The 22,875-nt window shown below is 57.6% G+C and overlaps 1 protein-coding gene and 1 long non-coding RNA gene across 7 annotated transcripts in view; one reads left to right on the top strand and one right to left on the bottom strand.

The window, feature by feature from the left end:
• Positions 1-2,395: 2,395 nt before the first annotated feature.
• Cxxc5 (CXXC finger protein 5) overlaps positions 2,396-22,875 on the bottom strand; it is a 32,834-nt gene continuing 12,354 nt past the window's right edge. For 4 of the 6 annotated variants that reach the window (XM_076554997.1, XM_076554995.1, XM_016009298.3 and 1 more), the window contains exons 2-3: positions 4,649-5,730; positions 2,396-3,409 (exon numbers count right to left, since the gene is read on the bottom strand). In XM_076554997.1, the coding sequence (XP_076411112.1) occupies positions 3,365-3,409; positions 4,649-5,572 (969 nt within the window). In that variant the 5' untranslated portion in view covers positions 5,573-5,730 and the 3' untranslated portion in view covers positions 2,396-3,364. Of the gene's footprint in view, positions 3,410-4,648; positions 5,731-9,303; positions 9,449-22,875 lie in introns of those variants that run through there. The other 2 variants (XM_042264317.2, XM_076554996.1) reach the window with 2 other exon arrangements.
• On the top strand, positions 9,971-21,340 carry LOC121824127 (uncharacterized). The gene is made up of 2 exons (XR_006065937.2): positions 9,971-10,521; positions 12,756-21,340. It is a non-coding gene; the product is annotated as an uncharacterized LOC121824127 (long non-coding RNA).

Here is a 22,875-nt window from a genome sequence, read left to right as displayed (position 1 = left end):
CCAGTGGCTGACAAACTGCCTGTAACCCCAGTACCCTGGAATCTGACACCCTCTTCTGGCCTCCACAGGTACTGGGCACTGTGTGGAGCACAAGGACTACACACAGGCAAAACACCCACACACGTGTTAAAGTTGAATGGAAAGACATTCCCAAGAATGAGAGTGGTGAGTGGGGGGGGGCACACCCTCAAAATCTGTTTGTGTGACAAGGTCTCTCTACATAGCCCTGGCTGTCCTAGAACCCACTCTGTAGACCAGGCTGGCTGCAACACCAGAGATGCATCTGCCTTCAAGGTGTGCCTCGCTACGCTCAGCTTTTTTCTGAGACCACGCCTGAGGTAGCTCAGGATGACTTCAAACTCACTATATAACTAAGGTTCTCCTTATCTCCCGATTCCATCCCCTTAGTGCTGGGCTGGGGGGCATGCCATCACCGTTATCAGCTTGTTTAGGTCTTTTCAGACAGGGCCTCCGTAGCCCAGGCTGTGCTCCGGTCTTTTCAGACAGGGCCTCCGTAGCCCAGGCTGTGCTCCCGTCTCTGCCTCCCCACAGCTGGGGTTACAGGTGTGTACCAGCACAGCTGGCCCAAATATTTTTCTTACTTCTGTGTACGTGTGTGTGTGTGTGTGTGTGTGTGTGTGTGTGTGTGTGTGTGTGTGTGTACTGGTGCCTGAGGAGGCCGGAAGAGGGTGTTGGACCCTCCAGAGCCAGAGTTACAGGTGGTTGTGAGCCATACATACTGGGAACCGAACTCCAGTCCTTTGCAAGAGCAACAAGCGCTCTTAAAACCACTGAGCCATCTCGTCAGCCCCGTGAATAATTTTAAAACTGGAGTGGCCACTGACCAGCACTTCCTGTGCACCAGGCCCTGCCTTCATGACGGTGGTTCCTCCTTAGGCCATTTTCTGGTGAAATCACTTTCCAGGGCAAGGTCTGACCCTGCAGTGGTCCCCTCCCTTTGCTTCGGCCGGAGATGCCGGGGCTGGGTGCCCTTGGGTAGGTACATTAAGAGGCAGATACTGGAAGCGAGGGGGCTTTGAACTTTGGGTGTTTCTGCACGATGGGGTGGGTCCAGGCCAGCTGACTCACAACATCCCCTCCCATTAAGGCTGGCACTGGACCCACCCACCCCAACACCTGGAGGTGTGCCAGAGGGCCGGCCTAGGCCATCTGCAGCCTGCATGTGCCAGCAACAGCCTCTAGCCCAGTGCCCCCTGCTGGCCAGCGTCCCCCACACCCTCCTAAGGCCTCCCTTCCCCCCTTGAGTTTCTGGAGGTGCTGCAATTTGCCTCGTGCTGGAGTGAGGGTGCCCCCAGCTGCAACACCTCCCCCTCCTCCCTGCTGGACACCCCCCTTTGGCAGAGCCGCCTGGAGAGATCACAGGCAGCCACATGAAAGGGAATTTTCCCAGGCAGAGATGGAGTTGAAAGCCACCTCCCCCGCCCCTGCCCACCCCTGCTGTGCCAGGCCAGGCTGCAGAGCCCCTGGAGCTCCAAGGGAGCCCTTGACACAGGGGAAGGGCTGGGGGTCAGGATACCTCCTCCCTGCCTTCCCCTTCCGGGAACAATAGCAGAGACAGCCCATCTCCCCCACCTCACCACCCACTCGGCTTCAGAGAGCCCTACCTTCCTTTGTTCTCCAAGTCCTCACCCACCTGAAACCTTGTCAGGAAGTCCTTCTACAAGTCTAGCTTCCATCTCTGCCAGGCTCAGAGCAGCTGGGGGGGGGGGGGGCGAAGAATGCTCCTCCAGTGGTAGGTTAGGCCTCCAGGATGTGTGAAGAGTGCCATGCATGCATAGGGCCATCTTTCTGTTAAGGTTGCCCTGGCCTAGATGATGGGACCTTGCAATAACTTCCCCAGACACCAGCTGTTCTGAGGTTCCAGACCAGCTGGGGGTCGGGGCAGGCGATGCGCTTCTTGAACTCAGGCTGGAATGGAAGGGGGTCCAAGGACAGGGCTTACAGAGGGCACAGTCACGTTCGTTCCAGAAACCCGGGGGAAAACTACTCCCAGAGGAATTGTGTGGGTGGCTGGGTGAGTGTGAGATGGCCGCCATGCAAAAAGACCCGGAGAGACAGCCCACCCCAACACCACAGGACACCTGGCACTGGTCAGGCCTGAAGAGCGGGGGAGCAGTATGATCCGAGGTAGATGATGCTCCTGGTGGTCTAGGTTCCAAAGCCTGGGATTGACCAGGCTTTTCCTACAGACGTGGTTCCGTGCCGTTTCCGGGATGGCCCCCGGGAGTCCAAAAGGCTTCTCCTTTCCAAGAAGACTCTCAACTCTAGCTACCCTCAAGGGTACCCTTCTCTCCGAACAGTCCCACACAACCCTCAGCCCAGCCACAGCCCCAAGCCAGCCCTCCAAAACCCAAGAGAAGAAGTCAGCAGTGTATCATGACACAAACATGCATTCAGTTTTATTCACAAAACAGCCTGGTCTCCTAAAACAATACAAACAGCATGTTTCCTCAGCAGGGAGCTGGCCACGGGCAGGGAGCCCCCCTGGGCACCCACCCCTACCAGTAGGTAGGGGGCCACGCAGACAGAGAAGCCTTTCCTTCTGTTGCTCTGAGCAAGGCTGAAAAAGGAGGGCTTATTTTCTCTAGGGGACGTAGCCAGGATTGAGATGCGGGCTCCCCAGATCTCAGCGGATCAGCGAATGGAATTTTCATCTCCAAAATCCGTCACTTGTTGGGGTTGGGGGGGATCCCAGCCAGGGGGCGGCGGGTGCCACTTGGCCGGGCCTGGGCCAGGGCCTCCCGGTCCCAGTGGGCTCTGGCCTGTAGCTCTGCACGCGTGGATGGATACAGAGGGGCTTCTACACGGTGCCATCAACATTCTCTTTATGAACGTGAGTGGATTCTCCAGGCAAACTATGCACTATTTCATGGTCGGAAAGAATCAAAGGAAGTTTAAGGTGAGGGTGGAGTTAAAACTGTGCTAAATTACAGTAGTGCTTATTAGTAACTAGATTGCAAAAGGTTACAGAAAATTTACATTCTCTACACAAAACGGCATCTCCCGCACAGACAACATCGACATCGACACAGGAAGGAGACTGATTGTCCATTCTTTGCCCAGGAACTCTCGGTACTTTATAGATTCGTCTTTACCTCTTTTGTTGTTCTTCTCCTGAAAAAGCAGTTAAATTTTTTTTTTCCTTTTTCTTTTTATACTAGGGACGTGGAGATGTTAAAATGACAACAAAAAATATATATATATAAAAACAGGAATGAGATCTGTGAGAGAATATTTTTGGTTCTAAAGACGGGTGTATCCGTTTGTCTTCGCCCGAATCCCTTGCCGGAGACCACGCGAACAGTGACAATGCACGGTGAGGGCAGCTTTGGGTTCCCGGCCGTCACTGAAACCACCGGAAGGCGGCTCCCGTCGGAAGCATCACCTTCTGGCGGGGCGGGAGACAAAAACAAGGAGAAAGTTCAGTCAGGGTCCCGGCGGACCTGGTGCAAGAAGCTCCCCGTGGCCGGCTCAGTGGCGGAGGGACGGGCCTGGAGAACGAACGGGCAGTTACCCCGAAGAGTTCCTGTTCATCCTGGCCAGGATAGGCCGGCCAAAGAAGGAGCCATGACCCGTGCTGGGCTACCTACCCAAGGGCCCAGAGCACCCAGAGGCCTCCTGAGCCACTGCACCCTGGAGCCTTCCTTCTGGACCCTTTCCCTTGGCCCAGAGCACCAGGTGAGGGCCACGGCTGCGTTCTGTCCAGGGAGTGTGAGCACTGCTGTGGGCCTGCACTGGGCTAGACTGTGTGGAACTGTGACGGGGAGGGTGAGCGATATCTGGCGTCCAGTAAGCAGACGAGGATGCCTAGGATGAGGGGCAGGCGTACACGCGGGGGTCCACACCGGAGTGGGTAGGTAAGCGAGACACACGAGGGTGGTGGTCAGAAAGGTGGCCCAAGGCCGTGGCTAGGATACCACCCATTTCCCAACCGTTATGGACTCAAGCCTACTTCCAAGAGGGGTGGTGGGCACTAGTGGCAGGGACAGCAAACTGCAAAGCTGCTTCTGAACCCAGCTGGTTTGCCACATCTGGGGACAGGGACAGGCTCGGCTACGCGGGTCGAGAGCGCCCTGCAGTCATGCCAGCCTCAGAGTTATGAAGGAGCCGGGCTGCCCCTCCCCACCTCCAGGCAGGGCAGCCAGCACAGCAACCGCTCTATTTTGGGTTGCCTGGCGTTATGTGTGGAGGGTAGGGGGACACACGATTCTGGGGGACAAGTTGTGGGGCTCACTCTAGGTCCACAGACAGAACCTTTCAGATGGGGCTAGGGGCACAATCAGAGTCTTAGGTTACCGCTTTCGGACATGTCTACGAGACAGAAACTTGGTACCTATGTGGAAATACCTGACCCAGGCCCTAGGAGGGGCATCCGAGTCCCAGGGCCTGCCTCACTGGGAATGCCAGGCCCCTACCTGCAAACCATGGCTTGCTGGCATCTCAGGATGTGGCTGACTTTTAGGGCAGTGAACGGGTACCTTGCAGCCAGACCTCCAGGCCCTAGGGCTGGCTGGGTATCCCCCACACTTGGCAGGCAGGAAAGGTGGGCTCCAGGACTCGGGGGGGTTAGGTTTGGACTGCCAGACAAATGGGAGCGCCCTCACACCTCCCTCTACGGTGCTGTTACCTCCAGAGCAGCGGAAGGCTTCTTTTTGAGTTCCTCACACTTTCTGAATTTGCAAATCTGATGGCCAGTCTTTCGGTTCCTACAACTGCTGCACTGCTCGCAGTTGATGCGCCGCCGGCAGGGCGCACACATGCCGCAGCGTTTCCGCTTCTTCTTGCCTGAGCTGATGGCGGACGCCAGCTCTCCCTGCATGGGGTACTCGGCCAGGCCGGCCATGTGCAGCGCGCTCTCGGCCAGGAACACACCGGCTGGGGTCATGATGAAGAGGCCCGGGTTGATGGGGAAGGCGCCCAGGTAGGGGAAGTCGGACTGGCCGTTGAGGGCTTCGGCACCGGCCACGGCCTCCATGTCGGGCAGGCCGGCACCCGCCTCGCTCATCAGCGGCAGGTGTTCCTGCACCACCCGCTTTAGCATCTCCGTGGACTGTGCAAACTGCTGCAGCGTGAGCTGTCCTTCGGCGGCCAGCTCTGTGGCCCGCTCCGCCTTGCTCAGCAGGCTGGCCACAGCACCACTTTTGTGCTTTGAGGTAGGGTTGCTCTTGTCCACTGCCATGGCCGCGGCCAGGTCGTGACCATTGGCCAACAGGGCGGCGGCGGCGGCGGCGGCGGCCGCCTTGTCGGCAGACTCCCCCCCCAGCATGCTTCCACTGCCGCCACTGCTACCGAAGGAAGAGTAGTGGGAGAGGGGGCGGGACCGGCGCAGGCTCTTGTTGAGGGGCTCGCTGATGATGCCACTCTTGTTCCGGCGCTCAGGGGGTGGGGCATCATCGGCCACGGAGGCTGGTGCGGCCGCGGTCGCGGCCACTGTGGTACTTTTGTCTGTTCCTCCTGCCTTTGGGCCACTGCCACTGCTGCTATTGCTGCTGCTGCTGCCGCTGCTGCCGCCGCCGGCGTCCTGGGAGCCGCCGCCCCCGAGGCTCGACATGATGGGGCCGAGGCCCAGACCCCACTGCTGGGAGAGCCTGCAAACTGCTGGGGCCTCACAGATGAGCGTGGAGCCCTTGCTGCCCACAAGAGAGATGCCTGGTGGGCCTCGGTCAGGGCAGGCACATGGTCAGGTGTCCACGTGGAAACGTCTTTACTCTGTTGGGAAAGGTGGGGACAAGGTCAGTAAACCCTCCTCCTTCGGTACCACCACCCGTATTGCCATGGTAACAACCAGGCGCCTGATAAGGCATTAAGTGCCAAGCCTATCTTGGTGAGGAATGTATTTGGACCATCTCACTTAAGATTCAGCAGAACCTTAGGAAGTGGTAGGTGGTAATCCTCTATCTCATAGCCAGGGAGAACAAGGCTTATTATGAGCGTCACTAGCTCACGGACACAAATCTGCCCTGTGATGAGCTAGAAGACCTACCAGTGAAGGGAAGTGTCCTTGGTAGGGTAGGAGATCTGGAGGGGCTAACTAACTCTGGAGGATTAATGACCTCCACTTTCTCTGGTCCCCACCAAAGAGAGGAGCAAAGATGGAGACCACAACACCCAAACAGCTGGCCCCGGATGCTCGTTTGGAGGTTGCAGGCAAAGGATTCAGGATGCTCTGTTGAATCCAAGGTCTGATGGGGTACAGCACCCTCATTTTAAGGACCATCTACCCTTCTACAAAGGAAAGGGGGGGCCACGGGGCCTGAGGTGCTCCTCCTACAAGAGCAGGGAGACATGCAGTATATTCCACACTCTTCCTCCTCTGTTCCCAAACCATAGTCATCATCCCAGCCCGGCTCTGGTGTGGGTCTCTGCTGTGCCCTGGCCTGGCTTCCAAGTGGATGGCGGGCACAGGTCTGACAAGGGGTGCAGAGTAGAGGTCCGAGTGAAGAAGACCCAGAGGGCTGGGACGGAGTAGGTGGAGGCAAGCAAGACCCGTCTTCCGGCCACCTCCACAGTTCTGAGGCCCGGGGCCTTTCCCAGGGCATGTGAGTGGCCAAGCCCCTCGTCACAGGTCCAGATGGAGCGGGGTGGCGCTTTCCTCATCAGGCTTGGCTCTCTAGCATCCCATCCCCGTAGGCCTGCTTGAGTCTCGCAGCCCCAAGTAGGAGTGAGAGCCCAAGGCCCAACCCCCGAGCAGCTGGTGGCTCAGGGGCAGCTGCACATCTGGCGAACCCCACCCTGCCCCTGGCTTCGGCGTTGGGAACACATCAGATCGTTGTCCCCGGACAACCCCATCACACCCACCCGGCTGCCCTGGATACTCAGCCTGGGCCAGGTCATGGAGTCCAACCCTCTGCACTTACAGAAGGGTAAACCTGTACCGTACAGGCCCTCTGCTCCAGGTCTGCCCACAGGAGGAGTGGTCAGTGTACCCAACTGAAACGCTCCAGGAGAGGCAACCTGAAGGCGCACCCCATAAGCTGTTCTTCCGCGGTTCTCCACGGATCCGAGTCCACCCGGGGCACCTAGCTGAGGAAGATTCAAGCATGTTGGAACCCACTTGGACAATCCTAGGAAGGCCTGGTCCGAGGTCAGGCCCGTAAGAGGAAGAGGACCATCTACCTGAGGATTTTGTGCTATCTCACCTCACCTCCAAGGGGCCAGCCTAGATGACCTTTCCAGACCTTAGAGACCAGCGATCCCTCTTCGGCACTAGTGACCCTGGGTGTGCGGGGTGGGGGTGTGCGGGGTGGGGGTGAGGATGCGTGTGTGCTGACAGACGAGAGTCAGAAAGCACCAAGTCACCTCTTCTCCCTCTTGAGTTCAACTTCCTCGCCTGGGGCCCCAACCCAGCAGCAGCCCCCGACTACAGAGACAGGGAAGGAGGAAGCTGGAGCGACAGGAGCAAAAGCCCATGTGTCCCCCGCCTCTAAGGCCTGCTGGCTGGTGGCAGAAATCGATAGCCGCATTAACGCCGCTCTTGCTTGCTCAAGCCCTCCCTCCCTCCGCCGGCTCCAGGAGCTGCGTGCATGGCGCTGCGTGCAGGGCCGGCAGGTCAATTAGAAGTCAGCTCCCTTCCACACAGCCAGCAGCCCGGTTCAGGGCCGGCGCTTCCTTGCTCAGGCGGAGCTCCTGCTTTGTCCCCCAGCCCCAGCCTCTACGTGCTGGGAACAGGCCTCGCGTCCTATTCATCTCTGGTCCCCTCCTAGAATTTTTCTCATCTCTCACTCCGGCTCTCCCAGGGACCACCTGCTCTCACAGTCCCTCAGGTCCTAAGGCGCACTGAGCTTGCTTGGGACAGAGAACGTGATATGTCACCGAACAGGTGCCGCAGGCAGAACGCTGTGGCTTGTCAGCCCTGGAAACTGCAGGTGGGGGAGGTACAGGCGGGGACTGGCCACAGGGGCAACCGTCCTCAAACTCAAGACAGCCGATATGCAAAACTGCTCTTCATGGCCTAGTCCCCAGGCTTCTTCCAAACTGCCATTGTGGCTGGCGTCACCCCCTTCAGACCCAGGGAAAGGCTGACGCCCTCCCTGGTCCCTAAGGACCTCCTGACCACAGGCCCCACCTAACCTGCTCACAAGAGGAGAGCACAGAGGTGACATTTTCCTGCCCCCCCCTTTTACAGCAGGGCACACAGCAACCCCTCCCAGGCCAGGAAGGGCCTGGCGATACCCGGGCAGCAGGGAAAGAGCTGGGGCTGCGTTGAAGCGGAGCGGGAATGAGCGGGAGGGAAAGCTGGCGGGCAGGCAGGCAGGCGGCAGCGGCGGCGGCGGGCGCATCCATCATCCGCCCTGCCAGGAACGCATCCAGCCCCCAAAAAGAAATACTGCGTCTGAGGGGGGACAACAAAGAGCTCCGTTTCATCAGCAATGCGGAGCCAGCGCCCCGCCGTCCTGCCAGCCGCGGTCAGCCCACAAAGGACCCCTTTGTCCAGGCAGGAGCCCGGCAGGCCTGGAGCTGGGACCAGGGGCTGACGGGTGAGGACAGAGCCTAGGGGTGAAGGAACTAGTCCCCAAGAGCTGGGGGCTGAGGGGGAGACAGGTGGTTAAGGGCAGAGAATGTTGACAGCAGAGCTCAGGAATGGACCGCAGACAAGACCTGGTGGGGTGCAGCGGACCTGGTTAGAGGTCAGAGGGCTGCACTTGGGGTCAGAGACAGAACGACGGAGCCAAGCTGGACACATCCACAGAGGGAGGAGCCGAGGAGGGAGACCCAGGGACACCTGATGAGACCATGTCTAACCTAAGGTCGGGGAGAATAGACGGGAGGAGGGCTGGGGACAGAGTGCTTGCCCCAAGGACTGAGGACCCAGATCCTGGCCATCGTAGCCCACGGAGGTTGAGACCGTGGCTGTTTGAAAGAGGGGAAAAGCAGAGGCGTGGCCACTTGCTAGCAGTGGGGGCTACTCCCGCTTCTACCCTCTGAAGGCACAGACCCTGTTCTCTTTAAACCAGCACCCCAAGTAACGTCTAACTAGGAACCCCTTGCTTGCCGCTCACGTTAACTAAGCATCTACTGTGCTGTGGTGTTTGTTGCTTCACATGTTAAGGCAGTAACCAAGAGACAGGAACTTTTAACCCGTTTCAGAGACGAAGAGAACAAGGTTCACAAAAGTTCAAGCTGGGAGCCTCATGTCAACAGCTAGTGCCCAGCGGTGGTGGAACTTGAACCCAGAGCTCTGTGTCGGTCACCTGCTCCAAGACCGCCTTTGTGCAATTAACACAACAGCCCAAGGCCAAGTGGCCCAGTTATCCCTACTGCCCCCTCCCACCAAATTGTTACCGTGCTGGTCACCTCTTCGTGGTCAGGGGTGAGCTGTCACGGGCCCCCAGGGGAGTGCCCCACCTGGAGGCTCAGAGATACACATGCAGGAACTCAGAATGCTAGGCCAGTGACATCATAATGCCAGCTGCCAATGAGGTCACCGGAGGTGGTGGCGGTGGCCTCACCCCACCCTCCCTCGGCCCCAGAAGAGCCTGACTGCATGGGGGAGGAGTTTACGTCTTGGGAGGGGCAGATGCTCTGTGTTCCTAGGAGGGCTGCAGTTAGATTTTCCCAATGTTTGCTGGCACACACCCCCCCCTTTCCTACTTATCCCAATGGTGGCCCAGTGCCCTGTGCCACCGTGGAGGGAGGGGCAAGGAGGAACCAGACACTGACCCTTCCTGGTGGTGGCTAAAGAATTCAGTATGAACAGTGACCTGGAAGGAGACTGGGTAACCTAAAGGGCTGCTGGGAGGAACAGGCTGCCGCCTAAAGAACTAAAGACAGAGACAGTTACCAGAGGTCACACGGCTCAAAGCCTTAGGAAGAACTGGTTGAAAGCGGGTGTCAGGTATGGTTATGAGCTTTTGCAGGGTCCCAGCTGGACAGAGCCTTGAGGTCAAGGGCAGGACTTTTACAGTATAATTCAATGGTTTTTCCCCCCCTGGGGGGGGGGGGTTCCAAGAACCCCAGCCTCCTGGTTGCTGGGGTTACAGGTGTTAGCCGTCATTCCTATCATTGGTTCGATGATTTTTTTTTAAAAGTGCATTTTTAGAACTATGCAAGCACCATCCTGCCTGGGGGCAGGTTCCCCGGGGTGTCATGCCTCTTCTACTACACTGGCTCTAAGAACCTTGTAGCCGGGCGGTGGTGGCGCACGCCTTTAATCCCAGCACTCGGGAAGCAGAGGCAGGCGGATCTCTGTGCGTTCGAGGCCAGCCTGGGCTACAGAGTGAGTTCCAGGACCTTCTAGACCTATCCTGCCTGTGTAAGGAGGAAGGCCTCCTTCACTAAGCCCAGGGCTCTGGCCAAGCAGAATTCAGCAAGGCTTAGTCGGGCTAGCTCTACAGAGTCCACACACTGGCTTAGGACCCCTTCTACCTACCTGGGGTACAGAGGGGAGCAATGCTGATGAGCAGTATAAAGAGGTCAGACGGACAGACAGACGATGTTGGCAGGGAGCCCAGACCACAGGTTCCAGTGACTGAACGAAGCTGACCCACTGATACCGAGGAGGTGGGTTCTGTCACTGGGTCCCATAATTCAGTCTGGGAAGTTTCCAGAGGTTGGGAGCCCTCTTGGACCCAAGAGATACAAGTGCAGCGACGGCCTGAGGCCAGGGCACACACCCAGTATGGAGGGACAGACCTGTACAGTCACTACAACCACCCAAGCACCTAGCAATTGGCTGGGGTGAGACATGCCCTGGACACCACTGGGGGATCTTTACGATAACATTCCAAGACAGGTCCCCCCCAAAGAAGGAGTGGGGTGTGGTGGCACAGGCCTTTAATCCCAGCACTTGAGTGAGAGGCAGGTGGATCTCTAGGAATTTGGGGCCAGCCTGGTCTATATGGAGCTGCAGGACAGCCAAGGCTACAAAGTGAGACCCTGTCGTCATCCACCTCACCCCCAAACAAACAAAACCACCCTGGGACTGTGGCCGTCATACTTGTGACTCCATACCCTCTGACTTGAACCTTCTGCTCCAGATACACAAAACTATGAACCAAAAAACAACACGGGCCTCTGTTCTTCCCCACAGAATTTCCTAAACTGTCCCCGAGTATCTTCTTAGACTGGCACACTCAGGCCCTGGTCAGAGGCGTGCTTTCACCTGGGCTCCAGGCAGTGAGATGCAGGGCCTGACGCCCTCTCAAAGGCTCCCTCTCCCGACACCTCCCCTGAGCTAGGTTCTTTCCCCAAAGGCAGCAAAGGCCCAGGAATGCCCTTCCTCATTTTGTGACCTCAGCACATGACCTCTGAGCCCTTTTCTGTCATCTGGGACCCTGTGGATACAGCTAACAGGGGCACAGCCCATATACTCCTCATAGACACCTCTGAGGATGTCCTGTATTGCCCTGCTCAGAGTAGGCAGAATGGTCAGTTGGCTAGGATGGACAAATGATACTCTCCCCTGGGGTGTCCCTGGATCTTGAACTAAATGCTTCCCAGAGTGATGCCTGCTGTCTAAGCAGACACCCACCTGAGACTGTAGCCCACACCCCTGCCTAGCCCCTCTACCCTGATGGGTCTCGTCACAGGACAGGACAGGAAAGCTAGCTCAGAGACACCATAGTCAAGGAGCTGGAGGGGGCAAACTGTGTCTGTAACAGAGTCAAGGTATGCACTGGAGTCTTGAAAGTCTGAGTTGTGGCTCTGACCTGGTCTTCCCTCACCATGAACTTTGAGATAGCCCGTCCCCTACATCGAGCATCAGTAAAAATAGGAAATATAGCCGGGCGGTGGTGGCACACGCCTTTAATCCCAGCACTCGGGAGGCAGATCTCTGTGAGTTCGAGGCCAGCCTGGGCTACAGAGTGAGTTCCAGGAAAAAGCACCAAAGCTACACAGAGAAACCCTGTCTTGGGGGGAAAAAAAAGGAAATATTGTTTAAAGCCACCCCACCCAGATTATATTTTGTATGTATGTATGAGTACCTACATATAAATGTATGCACTAAGTACATCTCTGGTGACCAAGGAGACCAGAAGATGGTGTCAGCAGAACCCAGGAGTTACAGCATGTTTTGAGCTGCCATGGAGGTGCTAGGATCCAAACCCCAGTCCTCTGTAAGAGCAGCTAGCAGTCTTAACCACTGAGCCATCTCTCCAGCCCTGGAGAAGAAGGTTCTTGATCATCACTCTAGACTGCAGGACCCATTCTCCTGGGCTTGAAGGAGAAGAAGATAGATTGGAAGACTCCCCATCCAGCTCCCCACGGAGGGTAGTGACCTAGTGGCTGGACAGGAGCCAGAGCCAGTCACAGGATTTGCAGGTAGGAAAGGTTCTGAGCAAGCCACAAGTGAATCTGGCTCTGGCTTACAGGGGCAAGGAGACACATGGTGTCCTCTAGCTCTGGTCATCTAAGGGGACAGGACAGCAAGTCAGGCACTGGGCTAAACATTTTTCTTGTACTTTGTTTTTTGCTGTTGCTGTTCTGAGACAGGGTCTGTCCTCTAGCTGAAGAGATCTGCCTGCCTCTGCTTCCCAAGTACTGGGATAAAAGGCATGGGCCACCACACCCAGCCCTTGGAGTTTATTACTGGAGTCTCACAACACGACACGCTTTTAGCTAAACGATGTGAAGTCATCAGCCTATGGTCACAAGGTCAGTAGGTGGCAGAGTCAGGGTTTGAACCTGTGTGACTCCAGGGCTTGGCTTTCCAACCTTGGCTGAGGGCTCCAAGGCACATGGAGACTTGGAAGAGAAAGCTCAGTTTCCCCAAGGGTCTTTCTGGTGGTTTTCAGGCTCGAGGCACATCCCAGCAGGCACTACTGCCAGAGAGTCTCCAACTATACCCCGAGCCCAGGCAAAGACCAGGTAAGGGGCTAAGGGTGCGCCGGCCGGGCCTGGCTGGGCAAGACCTCCGGGCATTCCAGCGGCCTCCGCAGGAAGCAGAGCGGGGACGGAAACCGGCTCTCGCTGCCTCCCCCAGAATCCTGTGGGCAGCCCAGTCAGGCTGCACAGAGGCCTTCTTTGTGCCGGGCCCCAACCCGCCACCCGGCTGGCCCAGGGTTTTGAGTTTCCTGGGGGGGCGGGGGGGGGGGAGGTTTGTCCAGCCACCACTAAGCCTCCAGCTTCTCCCCCCTCCCAGGGACAACCACAGCAGTTCACAGCTGGAGGAGGAAGTGAGTGGATGGCTGTGGCTACCCCAGAAACTCTAGGGGATCTGGAAGAGGCCCACGTCCCGGTCACACCCCACACCCCCATATTTACATACCCTAAACCAGAAGCTGTGGCACCTAAGCAGTCACATTCCCCACCCCTCCTGCGGGAAGCCTGTCATGACCCACCTGGAACCACCCCCACCCGACTCCACCAGGGTGCTCTAGGGCCAGGTGGATGGGGCCGTGTATCTGCCAAACCACCTTTTCCCACACTCCAGACACCCAGGGCACACCAAGCAGAGGCCTCTTCCCAACACTTCAGGGGACAAAAGTCCCTTGGGTAGATCATTAAGAAACATAGCGTACCTGGGAGGGAGTGTGACGTAGCATGTGTATCCTGAGGAGCGGGACGATGTGTCACCTGGGGAGGTCTGTCAGACATGTATGCTGGGAGCCTGTGTCTGGTGGGCTGTGGGTGTGCCCAGGGGAACATGACATCCAAGGGCCAACCTTTGCGGACTGGAGCACGGCTGTACACACGGCTATACACCAACACAGGTGGAGGTACCTGGACTATAAGCTCCCAGCGTGCAAGGCGGAGGGGTGTGCTTTCTAAACCTGGGACCACACAGCCACCGGTGCTGTGTGCAAGCGGAGCATTAACTATGGTGGGTGGGCGTCTGCAGCAGGTTCATCAGGTCTGTGTGCTAACCCGTCTTAGCTGTGAGACAGCGGTGTGTGTGCACTCTGTGCCTTGGCGGAGCCCGAGTGTGATGGGGATGGCGCAGATGGGAACCGGCGCCAACTGCCAGGGCCCCTATGGAAACAGGAAGCTGCCCACAGGTGTGCCTGGTGTGAAATGGGGGCTGGGTTGCACCCAGGTTCAGTCTGTCCCCTCTGAGAAACCAATTCACTGTTTTAACTGAGAAGCCCAGCCATGAGGGAGGCACCTGTCTGCTGTTCAAGGTCCAACAGCTCTGGTCAGCATCTAGCCACCTGCCTGCCTGCCTGGCTTGAGCTTGGCAAGAACTGGAAAACAAAAGCCCCCAGACCGCGGGCAGGCCCTCCCTGCAGAGGCGTGGGGGAGGCAGGCAAGAGGCAGGAGACTGAAGGAGGGGCGGGAGGGAAGGAGGAGGGAGGTGTCGCCGCAACCCCGGAACACAAAAATAATGAGGCGAGAGGGGCCATGGGGCCAAGCTGGCTGGTTCCGGAGTCGCTATCTGACCTTGACAGATGCCACAGCTGGGCGCCTGGAGAGGAGCCGCAGCCACCCGCTGCCACCACCACGCTGCAGCCTGCCCCCCAACTCCCCCAGGCCAGGGTCGACTGAGGCTCTTACCGGCCAGCCACAGGCAGCCGCCCACTAGGGAAAGGAAGGGAGAGAGCTTTGGGTCTGGAGGTGACTGGGGAGGTGTGTGTGTGTGTGTGTGTGTGTGTGTGTGTGTGTATCCAGCCACAGGGGTCTCCTGAGGGTACCCCAGCCCTCAGGTGTGGCTCAGTGTGAGCAGCATGGAGCTCGCCATTGTGCGGCAGCTTAGCTGTGTGTCTGAGTGTGCGTGGAAGTGGAGCAGAGTGTTGTATAGGTGTGACAGGGACAAAGGTAGTGCTTGCATGCTTATGTCCTTGGGGTCACACACACACGACAGGAAGGATGGGCTGGCGTCCCTGCCTCTGATGTGGACACATTCTTGGGGATGGGCACTGATCACTCCCCTACCCTCTTCCAGAGACACAGCTGCCCTGGCCAGCGCAAGCAAGGTTGGGCCTAGGGCTGGGGTGGGAGACAAAGAGAACTGCATCCCCAAGCCCGGCTCTTGGAGACGGAGGAAAGGCACCCCCGGGCTCTCCGGCCCACTGTCCCCCGCTGGACCGGCTGTGTCCCTCGGCAGGCGGCAATGGGTACATAGTTGGGTACTGCCCCTCGGGGGGGCTGGCAGCAAGGGGCTGGGGTGTAGGCTGCAGCGGGGGACGCTGGGCTAGAGGTGGATTAGCAATTCCGAGCACTGGCTGCATAATTAAAAAATCATTACGGCAGGCAGGCGGGCAGAGCTGAGTGTGAGCTCACGCTTGGAGCAGGCAGGGACACAGCCACAGCGCTCCCCCTCAAAGTGCTTCCCCGAGGAAAAATCCCACCTGCTAATATAATTATGGAAAAACACAAGCACGGAAATTCTGTTTCAGCAAACAGTGTGCCTGAGTGCCCAGGGCCTGCCTGGCCCCCCAGCACAGCAAGCAGGACTTCAAGGCTGGTACTTCTGGGTCCACTGCAGTGAGGCAGGTCCGGCTGGGTGCAGACTCTGACCTCCACCTGCTGGCATCCCCAAACCCAAGCGTCTGCAGAAGGTCATTGCCGTCAGTCCGGGGCAAGGCTGACAGGCACTGGGTGGTCTTATTCACCCATGCTAACACCCCAGAAGCTCAACAGCCAGCCACTCCCCTGTCCCCAGCTCGCCCTTCATCCGTTTCCGCCCGGCCCCTCTGGTTGGCTGTGTGGATCCTCATGCTCCAGGACTCGGGGCACCCTGGGCTGGTCTGGGTTAAGCCAGGCGGGCGGGCGGCCACTCAGCCTGGGAAAGGCGGCCAGCTTTGGGGCACATGCCCCAGAAGGGCAAGGCTGAGCCGCCATCACCTCGGGCCTGGAGCGGGCAGCGCAGGAGGGAGCCGGGCCTAATTAGTCGGCCTGGGAGGACGGGGCGGGCGCCAGGCGGCTGCCCAGAGCCGCGCAGGCACGTCCGCGAGCGGCCAGGAGGTGGTGGCGCCCGGAGACGCCTGGAGAGGAGGAGGGCTGGGGCCAGGGAGATTCCACAGCGAGCACAACTGCCGCCCCTCACTCCTCCATGCCACCAGGCGCGGCAATTAGAGGCTTTCAAAGTTTGTCCTTAATTGGTTTCATTTTTGCCTCATAAATGATTCATGGCCCCAGAGGTCTAGGAGGCGGAGGGAGTGGCAGGGGAAATTTGGGGAGGCTTTCGCCTGAGGCCAGTCCCTCTACCTGAGACCGGGAGAGAACTCTGAATCCAGTACCGCGGAGAAGGGCCGGGGAAGCGGTGGACGGGTGGGGACCCGGTAGCAAAAATGAAGTACCCCGGCCCTCTCTTTGGAGCACTAATTAGGAGCTGCAACGTCTCTTCTGTGGACGAGGCTAAGGCCAGGCAGAGCCACAGCAGCTGCCAGGGCCCAGGAAGCATGAATAACGCCAAGATAACAACCTAACAGCATCCATGGTAATAGCCACGAACACTTAAGGAACACTTTAACTGGGTACAGGCAGAGGGTCTTTTAACCACTCCCTGCCCCAGCACCAGAGGGTGGGGTACTAAAGATCCCTCCTTTCCAAGAAACTGAAGCCGGGCAAGACCTGCCCCCTCTGAGCCCCTCTGCCTCCTGCCGGAACCCCTCCCTCCCAAGCTCTCCAGGCTCAAGTGACCTTGTCCTCATGGGGCCTTGGCACACCTGGAAAATGGGAAGGGAGAAGCCCCAAGTCCCTATGGAGCGGTACCCTGTCCTGTGCTGGGCCCTAGGATACCAAAAGATGTTATGGACACCCTTTGGGAGCTCCTGGTCTCAGGGACACATGGAGACATCTCAGTTTATACAGAGAACTTCTGAACAGATCCTATAAAGCTAACATGGTGGGTGGGAACAGGTCTTGGAGCAAGTGGGGACCTCTTTCCCTCTGGCTAGCCCACAGGATGCTCAGGGAGGGGGTGTGGCCCATTTAACCCAAGCCTGGGATCAGATCTCTAAGAAACTTAGAACTACAAATTATACCAGACTGACATGAGACACAAACTACTACAAAATACAGTTTAAAAAAAAAAAATTCCCCCTTTCTTCTGAGATAGGGTCTCATAATGTCTTAGAACTCACTATGCAGACCAGGCCTCGAACTCAAGAGATCAACCTGCCTCTGCCTCCCCAGTGCTGGAATTAGAGCTTCATGCCTGCCCTTTTTTTTTGTTTGTTTTGAGACAGGATTTCTTCTCTGTGTAACAGCCCTGACTGTTCTGGAACTTGATTTGTAGACCAGGCTGGCCTCAAACTCACTGAGATCTACTTGCCTCTGCCTCTCAAGTGCTGGGATTAAATGTGTGCGCCACCACCGCCCTGCTGTTAAAGTTTTTAAAGATTGTGTGTGCGTACCAGTGCCCTTGGAGGCCAGAGGCTTTGGACTGGAGTTACAGGTAGTTGTTAGCCAACTGATGTGGGACCCTGAGAATTGAACCCAGGTCCTCTGAAATTCAGTGAATGCTCCTAACCACTGAGCCATCTCTCCACACTAAATCCACTGGGGACCCCTAGAAATTCTAGAAAAGCAGCAACACCCAATGGGCTCACTGCCCCCCAGGTTTAGGACGGTAGGCTAGCTGCTTGGTCTTGGATCCTTCACAGACACCATGTATACCAGGTTCTCCTCCAAAAGGCTGCCCGGGGAACAGAGCCCTGGAGGACTCCGCGCTCTCCCACTCAGCCGGCCTCCATGAGGCAGAGAAAACACTTCAGGCTGATTATACCTGCCTAGCTCCTACCACAGCCTTCAGAATATATAACTACTTACTCTTCCCAGATGAAGGACGTGAGGCTCGGGGGAGGAAACAAGGGCCTTGCCCAAGACCTGGGGTACACAGGTCTAGCAGCCTAGGGAGCCCATGTCCCTTACCCTAGTAATGGGGTGAGGCAAAGAGTATCCTCAACTTCTCTCATGCCTAGAAACTTTCTGCCCCAGCCCTGGTCATTCTCAAGGCAAGGAGTGCCCACACTTCCTCGGAAACTAGAACCTAGGCCAACTGAAGCATGTGGCCAATGGCCTTACAGGAGACCCGAAGGTGTAGGCAAACTTCTACGATCATGGCATGCACAGGGCTGCCGGCCTCCTGTCTCATTCCAGCTGGTAGACGGGATGGTAGGAGACAAGGAAAGTGCCACCAGGGTGACAGGCTGAACTACTCACCCTCACTTAGGACAGTAGGTGCTTGGGGATCCCCCTGCTGAGGCATTCTTTCATTCCTTGGGAGGAAGACTAAGTAAGCTATTCTCTATCATCTTGCTGGGTTGTTTGATGGTACAGTCATGTCCCTCTTGGAGGAAGGGGACACTCATGGCACTGAGATCCGTGTACTACAGAGGCCGACAAGGGCCACTAACACACAAGGCAAGTGGGTCAGTTCTTAGGATACGGAGTCATCCTCAGTAGACCTAGTACCCACCCTGGACCAGGACACAAGCGCCCTTTGCTGCTGTCCATCTACCTGTCACAGGGCTGTCTAGTGGGGTCATGGGGGTCCCTTTTCCCAGCTTGTCCAGCAAGCTGCATGTCTCCAGTGGGTCAGTACTGACGTCAGCAAGGCCGGCCGGGTGTGGAGCCTGCCACCTCCGGAACCACCAATTAATTAACTTTTTCAAATTAATTTCCCAAGCAAAAATCCCATAATTACATCTGTCTCCATCAGCCTCCTAGCTGGTAAAGGAAGAGGATGACCCCACGTTGAGGAAGAACGTTGGGTGAGGGATGGCCATGACAACGTGGAGCCAGGTTGAAAAGGACACACAGGGGGGTTGGTTTCATGAGGACAGCGAGTTTGCTGGTGCCTTTATGGAAACCGTCTTGGGGAGGGAGGAACTAAGGCCAGAGTCCCTCGGCCCCAAAGCGAAGGGTTCTCAGAGACCCGTGTGTCCTGCCAAGTTCACCTACGCTGCCGCCACCCCCTCCCACCTCAGTACCCCCAACACAGCAGGTCTTGGCCCAGTGTAGCAGCACAGGCTCCATGAGGCTGAGAACGCGGCTGCGGTCTAATTTCCCAAAGGGGCTGAGATTAATTAGCTCACACACAGGCGCAGAGAGGGAGAGAGGAGAGTGGGAGCTGGGGCGGGTGGCGTCAGGCGAAGACGGAGCTGGCTGGCGCTCCCCGCCACCCGACCGACCGGCAGGCAGGCAGGCAGTCAGGCGGCCTTGACAGCCTGGGTGCTCTGAAGGTCAGTGGCCAAGCCGGCTGAGCCAGCAGACTGGCACCATCTCCTTCCCAGAATGCTCAAGATCAAGGCTGGAGGGATGGGAACCAGGAGGGCAGGGCTGGGGGAGGGAGCTTACTGTCAACCATCTCTGAGAGTCTTAGCGAGGAGGTACCCTCCTGTTCACACTCTTGTTCCTCTCCACAGCAGCCCCCCAGACAAGGGCAACATGGTTCTCCCACTTCCCAGGTAAGGGTGCTGCAGCTCAGACAAGGGCAGTGACTGGCCGAGGTCGCTCAAGCTCGGGCGGCAAAGGTGAGGCTTTTATAAATATTGGTTGGCCCAACTCTAGAGGCCGCCCTCCTGCCCCAGGTCTCCGTGACAGCTTGAGGACAACGGCGCCTCTGGAAACGGAATGCTCAGCACACGGCATCTCAGAGGGTCTTCTGCTTCAAAATGGGCGGAAGGAGTCAGCCATTTCACAGAGGAACACTGACCAAAAGGAGGAAGTGATCTGAGGTGGAGACCACATCGACCTAACTTGGAGGAGCTTTTAGGGAGCCCCCAGTGGCCACGTGGAGCCTGGGGCTCTGCTTGGTTAAGTGGTAAACCAAGCAGAGGATGGGGAACAGGGTCATGTTTTCATGACTGCCCCGGTGTACCCAAAAGGAAATGTTTGCTTAAAGGGCCTCGAAACCACCCTCTGAAGTTTCCCAGAAAAAGGACCCCCAGGAAGGCAGAGGTGGGAGAGGTTAGAGACCCTCAGGAAGTGCCTAGGTGGTTCAAGCCTAGTGCTGAAATTTCTCAGAACTTGTCAGCAGGGACGATCCTGTGGGTGCTCAGTCTCCTTCGGCCCGAAGGGTCAGCAGTCTCAACGGGCAACATCACGCATTACCGGTGATTCTGGAGGTGGGGAAGCGTACCCCCTCTTGGAAGCACAAACTCAGGTGGCTAAGAGGGCTTTGGAGTCAGGGTTCCTGACCCTGCTCCGCCTAGATCTATCTAGTGTAGGGGCTCCCAGAGAAGCTGCTGAGCTCAAGCCCTGGTCTGGAATGGAGGCCAGCCCCAACCCGCTGGGTCCTGCAGACCACATACCTGAAGCTCTTGATACGGGGCTGGCCTGTTATTTTTACAGTCATCACCTGCTCCTCGGGCCATGGGTATTGAATGACCAAGGCCCTAGTTTTCCTGGGAGCTGCCAATTCCCCTCATACCTATCTCCTGCTCCCCCCTACCCCTCCCCACCCCACCCCCTTGCACCACAGTTCCCGCCCTCTACCTGCAGACCCCAGGAGATGAGCATGTGGCTGGGCCCTCGCCTCTTCTGACCACAGGAAGCGCCCACCTACGCTGAGGGTCACCCTTCCCACGCCCACCTTAGTTAGGTTGGCACGTCCCCGTCAGGAGTTGTGGAACCGTGGCTGGCTCTTTCCGTTTCCTTCCAGGATATGAGGCCTCCAGGGAGTTACCTGAGGCCCCAGGCTCCGCTACTCTGAACCCATCCAATCAACAAGCCTCACACCCGTGCCTCCTGCCTCTCAGCTGTGCAGTTTCACCTCCGCATTCATCTCAGCAGAGCTCCAGACAGGGCCCTGCCCAAGACGATCTAATTAAGGATGCTTCTTGAGGTGTGCGACCCCCAGAAAAACTCTAGCTTCGGTAGGGCAGACAGGGGCCTCGCTCACTACCAGCCCCAGCATAGCTCAATGGGGGACCAAAGCCAGAGCCTCACACGGGCCAGGCCCGAGCTGTGCTGCCGGTGAGCCCCACCCTCAGCTCCACCGCGGACTAAGTACGTTACGATAGCTTTAATACAGAGATGGGCCTTAGTCTCTGCTATAAACGACAAAAAACGAAGCCAGAAAACCTGGCAGGCTAGATGTGGTGGCGCACGCCTTTAATCCCAGCACTTGGGAGGCAGAGAGGCAGATCTGAGTCTGGGGACAGCCTGGTCTACATACTGAGTTCAAGACCAGCCAGGGCTACATGCATTGTGAGATTCTTGTCTCAACAAAAACAAAACAAAGAAAGCTTGGACACGGTACGGCAACCTAGTAGCCAAAAATCCGAGTCTCCAGCTTAGGGAGAAACCCAGTTCTCTAAGTGTTTCTTCTCAGGCTTTCTGGGACTTTCTCCCCCCCCCACCATCCTGTGTAGAGGACAACAGGAGGTGAGAGCGGGCTGTGCCCCAGATGGCCTGTCGTAGGAGTGATGGGCAGCAGCTGTTAATGCCCCTCACCATTACAAGGCCATGCCCACCCTGCTCAATTCTCTCACTTCTCATATGGAAAATGGTTATGTCTCTAGTTCTATGTGGGAGGGAAGACAAGCCCCGGCCTCAGCGGAGCTAAGGCTTAGACACCACCGCAGGCAGACCGCCAACCTCACAGCCCAGGCCCTCTTGTCAGGCCAGCGCCATGCGGACTAAGGGGTGTGGCTCAACCCCAAGCCCCCGGGTGCTAGCTGGAGGGGCACTGTGTAAAGAGGGTCTTGGGAACCAAGGGGACAGAGTAAAGTGGATGCCAGGAGAGGTGTCCTCCCCCCTCCCCAGCTCCTGGGATGGTCCCATCTCTCACAGACCCCACCTCGAATGGGGAAGGGAGCTGGTCACTCAGTGCTCCTGGGAAAATGGGTTGTCCGAAGCATTCCTTCTCCATCCTTTCCTCCTCTCAGCTCTTCTGCCTCTCTTCCTTCCCCACCTCTCCCGGTATACTCCGCTTGAGCTATAGTTCCCTGCCATGAGGGCAACTGTCATCCCCCCCTCCCCCAAATGGGGCCACGGTAGCCTAAGGATGGGGAAAGAACTCCTCCACAGCCCACCCACCCCCACTTCACAGAATCCAGAGACAACATGACCAGGGGAGCCTCTTTTGTGTAAGCATCCACAGGGATGAGCAGAGTCTGCTCACAGGAGGCTTGTGTATATGCAAGTGCATGCAACAGGCACTGTTCTCCATGCTCCTGGCCTAAGCCTGCAGCCTCATAAAAGGTGTGAGCCATGGCCTACAGACCACTGCCTGAACCCAGACAGGATGGGGAGGTATACAAGGCCCGTGAGGGCAAGTGTGGCTTCCTACCTATACCTGACTGTGACTGTGCATGTCTGCTTGGCAAAATCGTGTCAGCATGTATGTGCACCAGGACTGGGTATTTCTGAGGCCCCCACACATACGTCACAAAGTCTGAAGCGTAAGCGGTGGTGGGTCATGCAGAGGCATGTGGAATTAGGTGTGCCGAAGCTGTGTATCTCCTCTGTATCCCCGGCTGTTTCGTGTGTGGGGCTGCATTGAGTGTGTGCTCGCCCTGCTGCTAGGGATGGGGTGACTCACGTCTCCTGAGCTAATCTCGCCACCCGCCCGCCCGCCCAGCTCACCCTGCTCGGCTGGGCTCATGGCCGCCAGCACAAGAGGGGGGGGGGAGGCGCGGGCAGGCGGCGCGGCGGGGAGGCTGGCTTGATAAATAACCTGCTGCTTCCCCAGGCCTCAGTGAAGGGAGAGGCTGCATCAGCAGAGGCGCAGGAGAGGGAGGCGGGAGAGGCGTCCTTAGCCCCCAGGCTCTCTGACTGCCCTGGCCCCCACCGTCGGGTCGGTCCAGTCTCCGGCTGCGGTTCCTGTTTCATAGAAACCTGATCTGGGAAAGCCTATCGGGTCATCTTGCCTGCCCTGGCCGGGTCGCCAGGCCCAGGCAGGCTGCCCCTCAGGGAACAAGCCCACAGCCTGGCTGCCCAAGCAGTGGGTGGGTGGGTAGTAGGATATTTCTGTCCAGACTAAATGCAGCTTCAGGCCTCTGTCTGTGCACCAACAGCTGCTCC

The sequence above is a fragment of the Peromyscus maniculatus genome, chromosome 19, assembly GCF_049852395.1.
Source record: "Peromyscus maniculatus bairdii isolate BWxNUB_F1_BW_parent chromosome 19, HU_Pman_BW_mat_3.1, whole genome shotgun sequence".
NCBI lineage: Eukaryota > Metazoa > Chordata > Mammalia > Rodentia > Cricetidae > Peromyscus > Peromyscus maniculatus.
The sequence above is the reverse complement of the archived record's forward strand: the minus strand, read 5'-3'. Positions and strand labels throughout refer to the sequence as shown.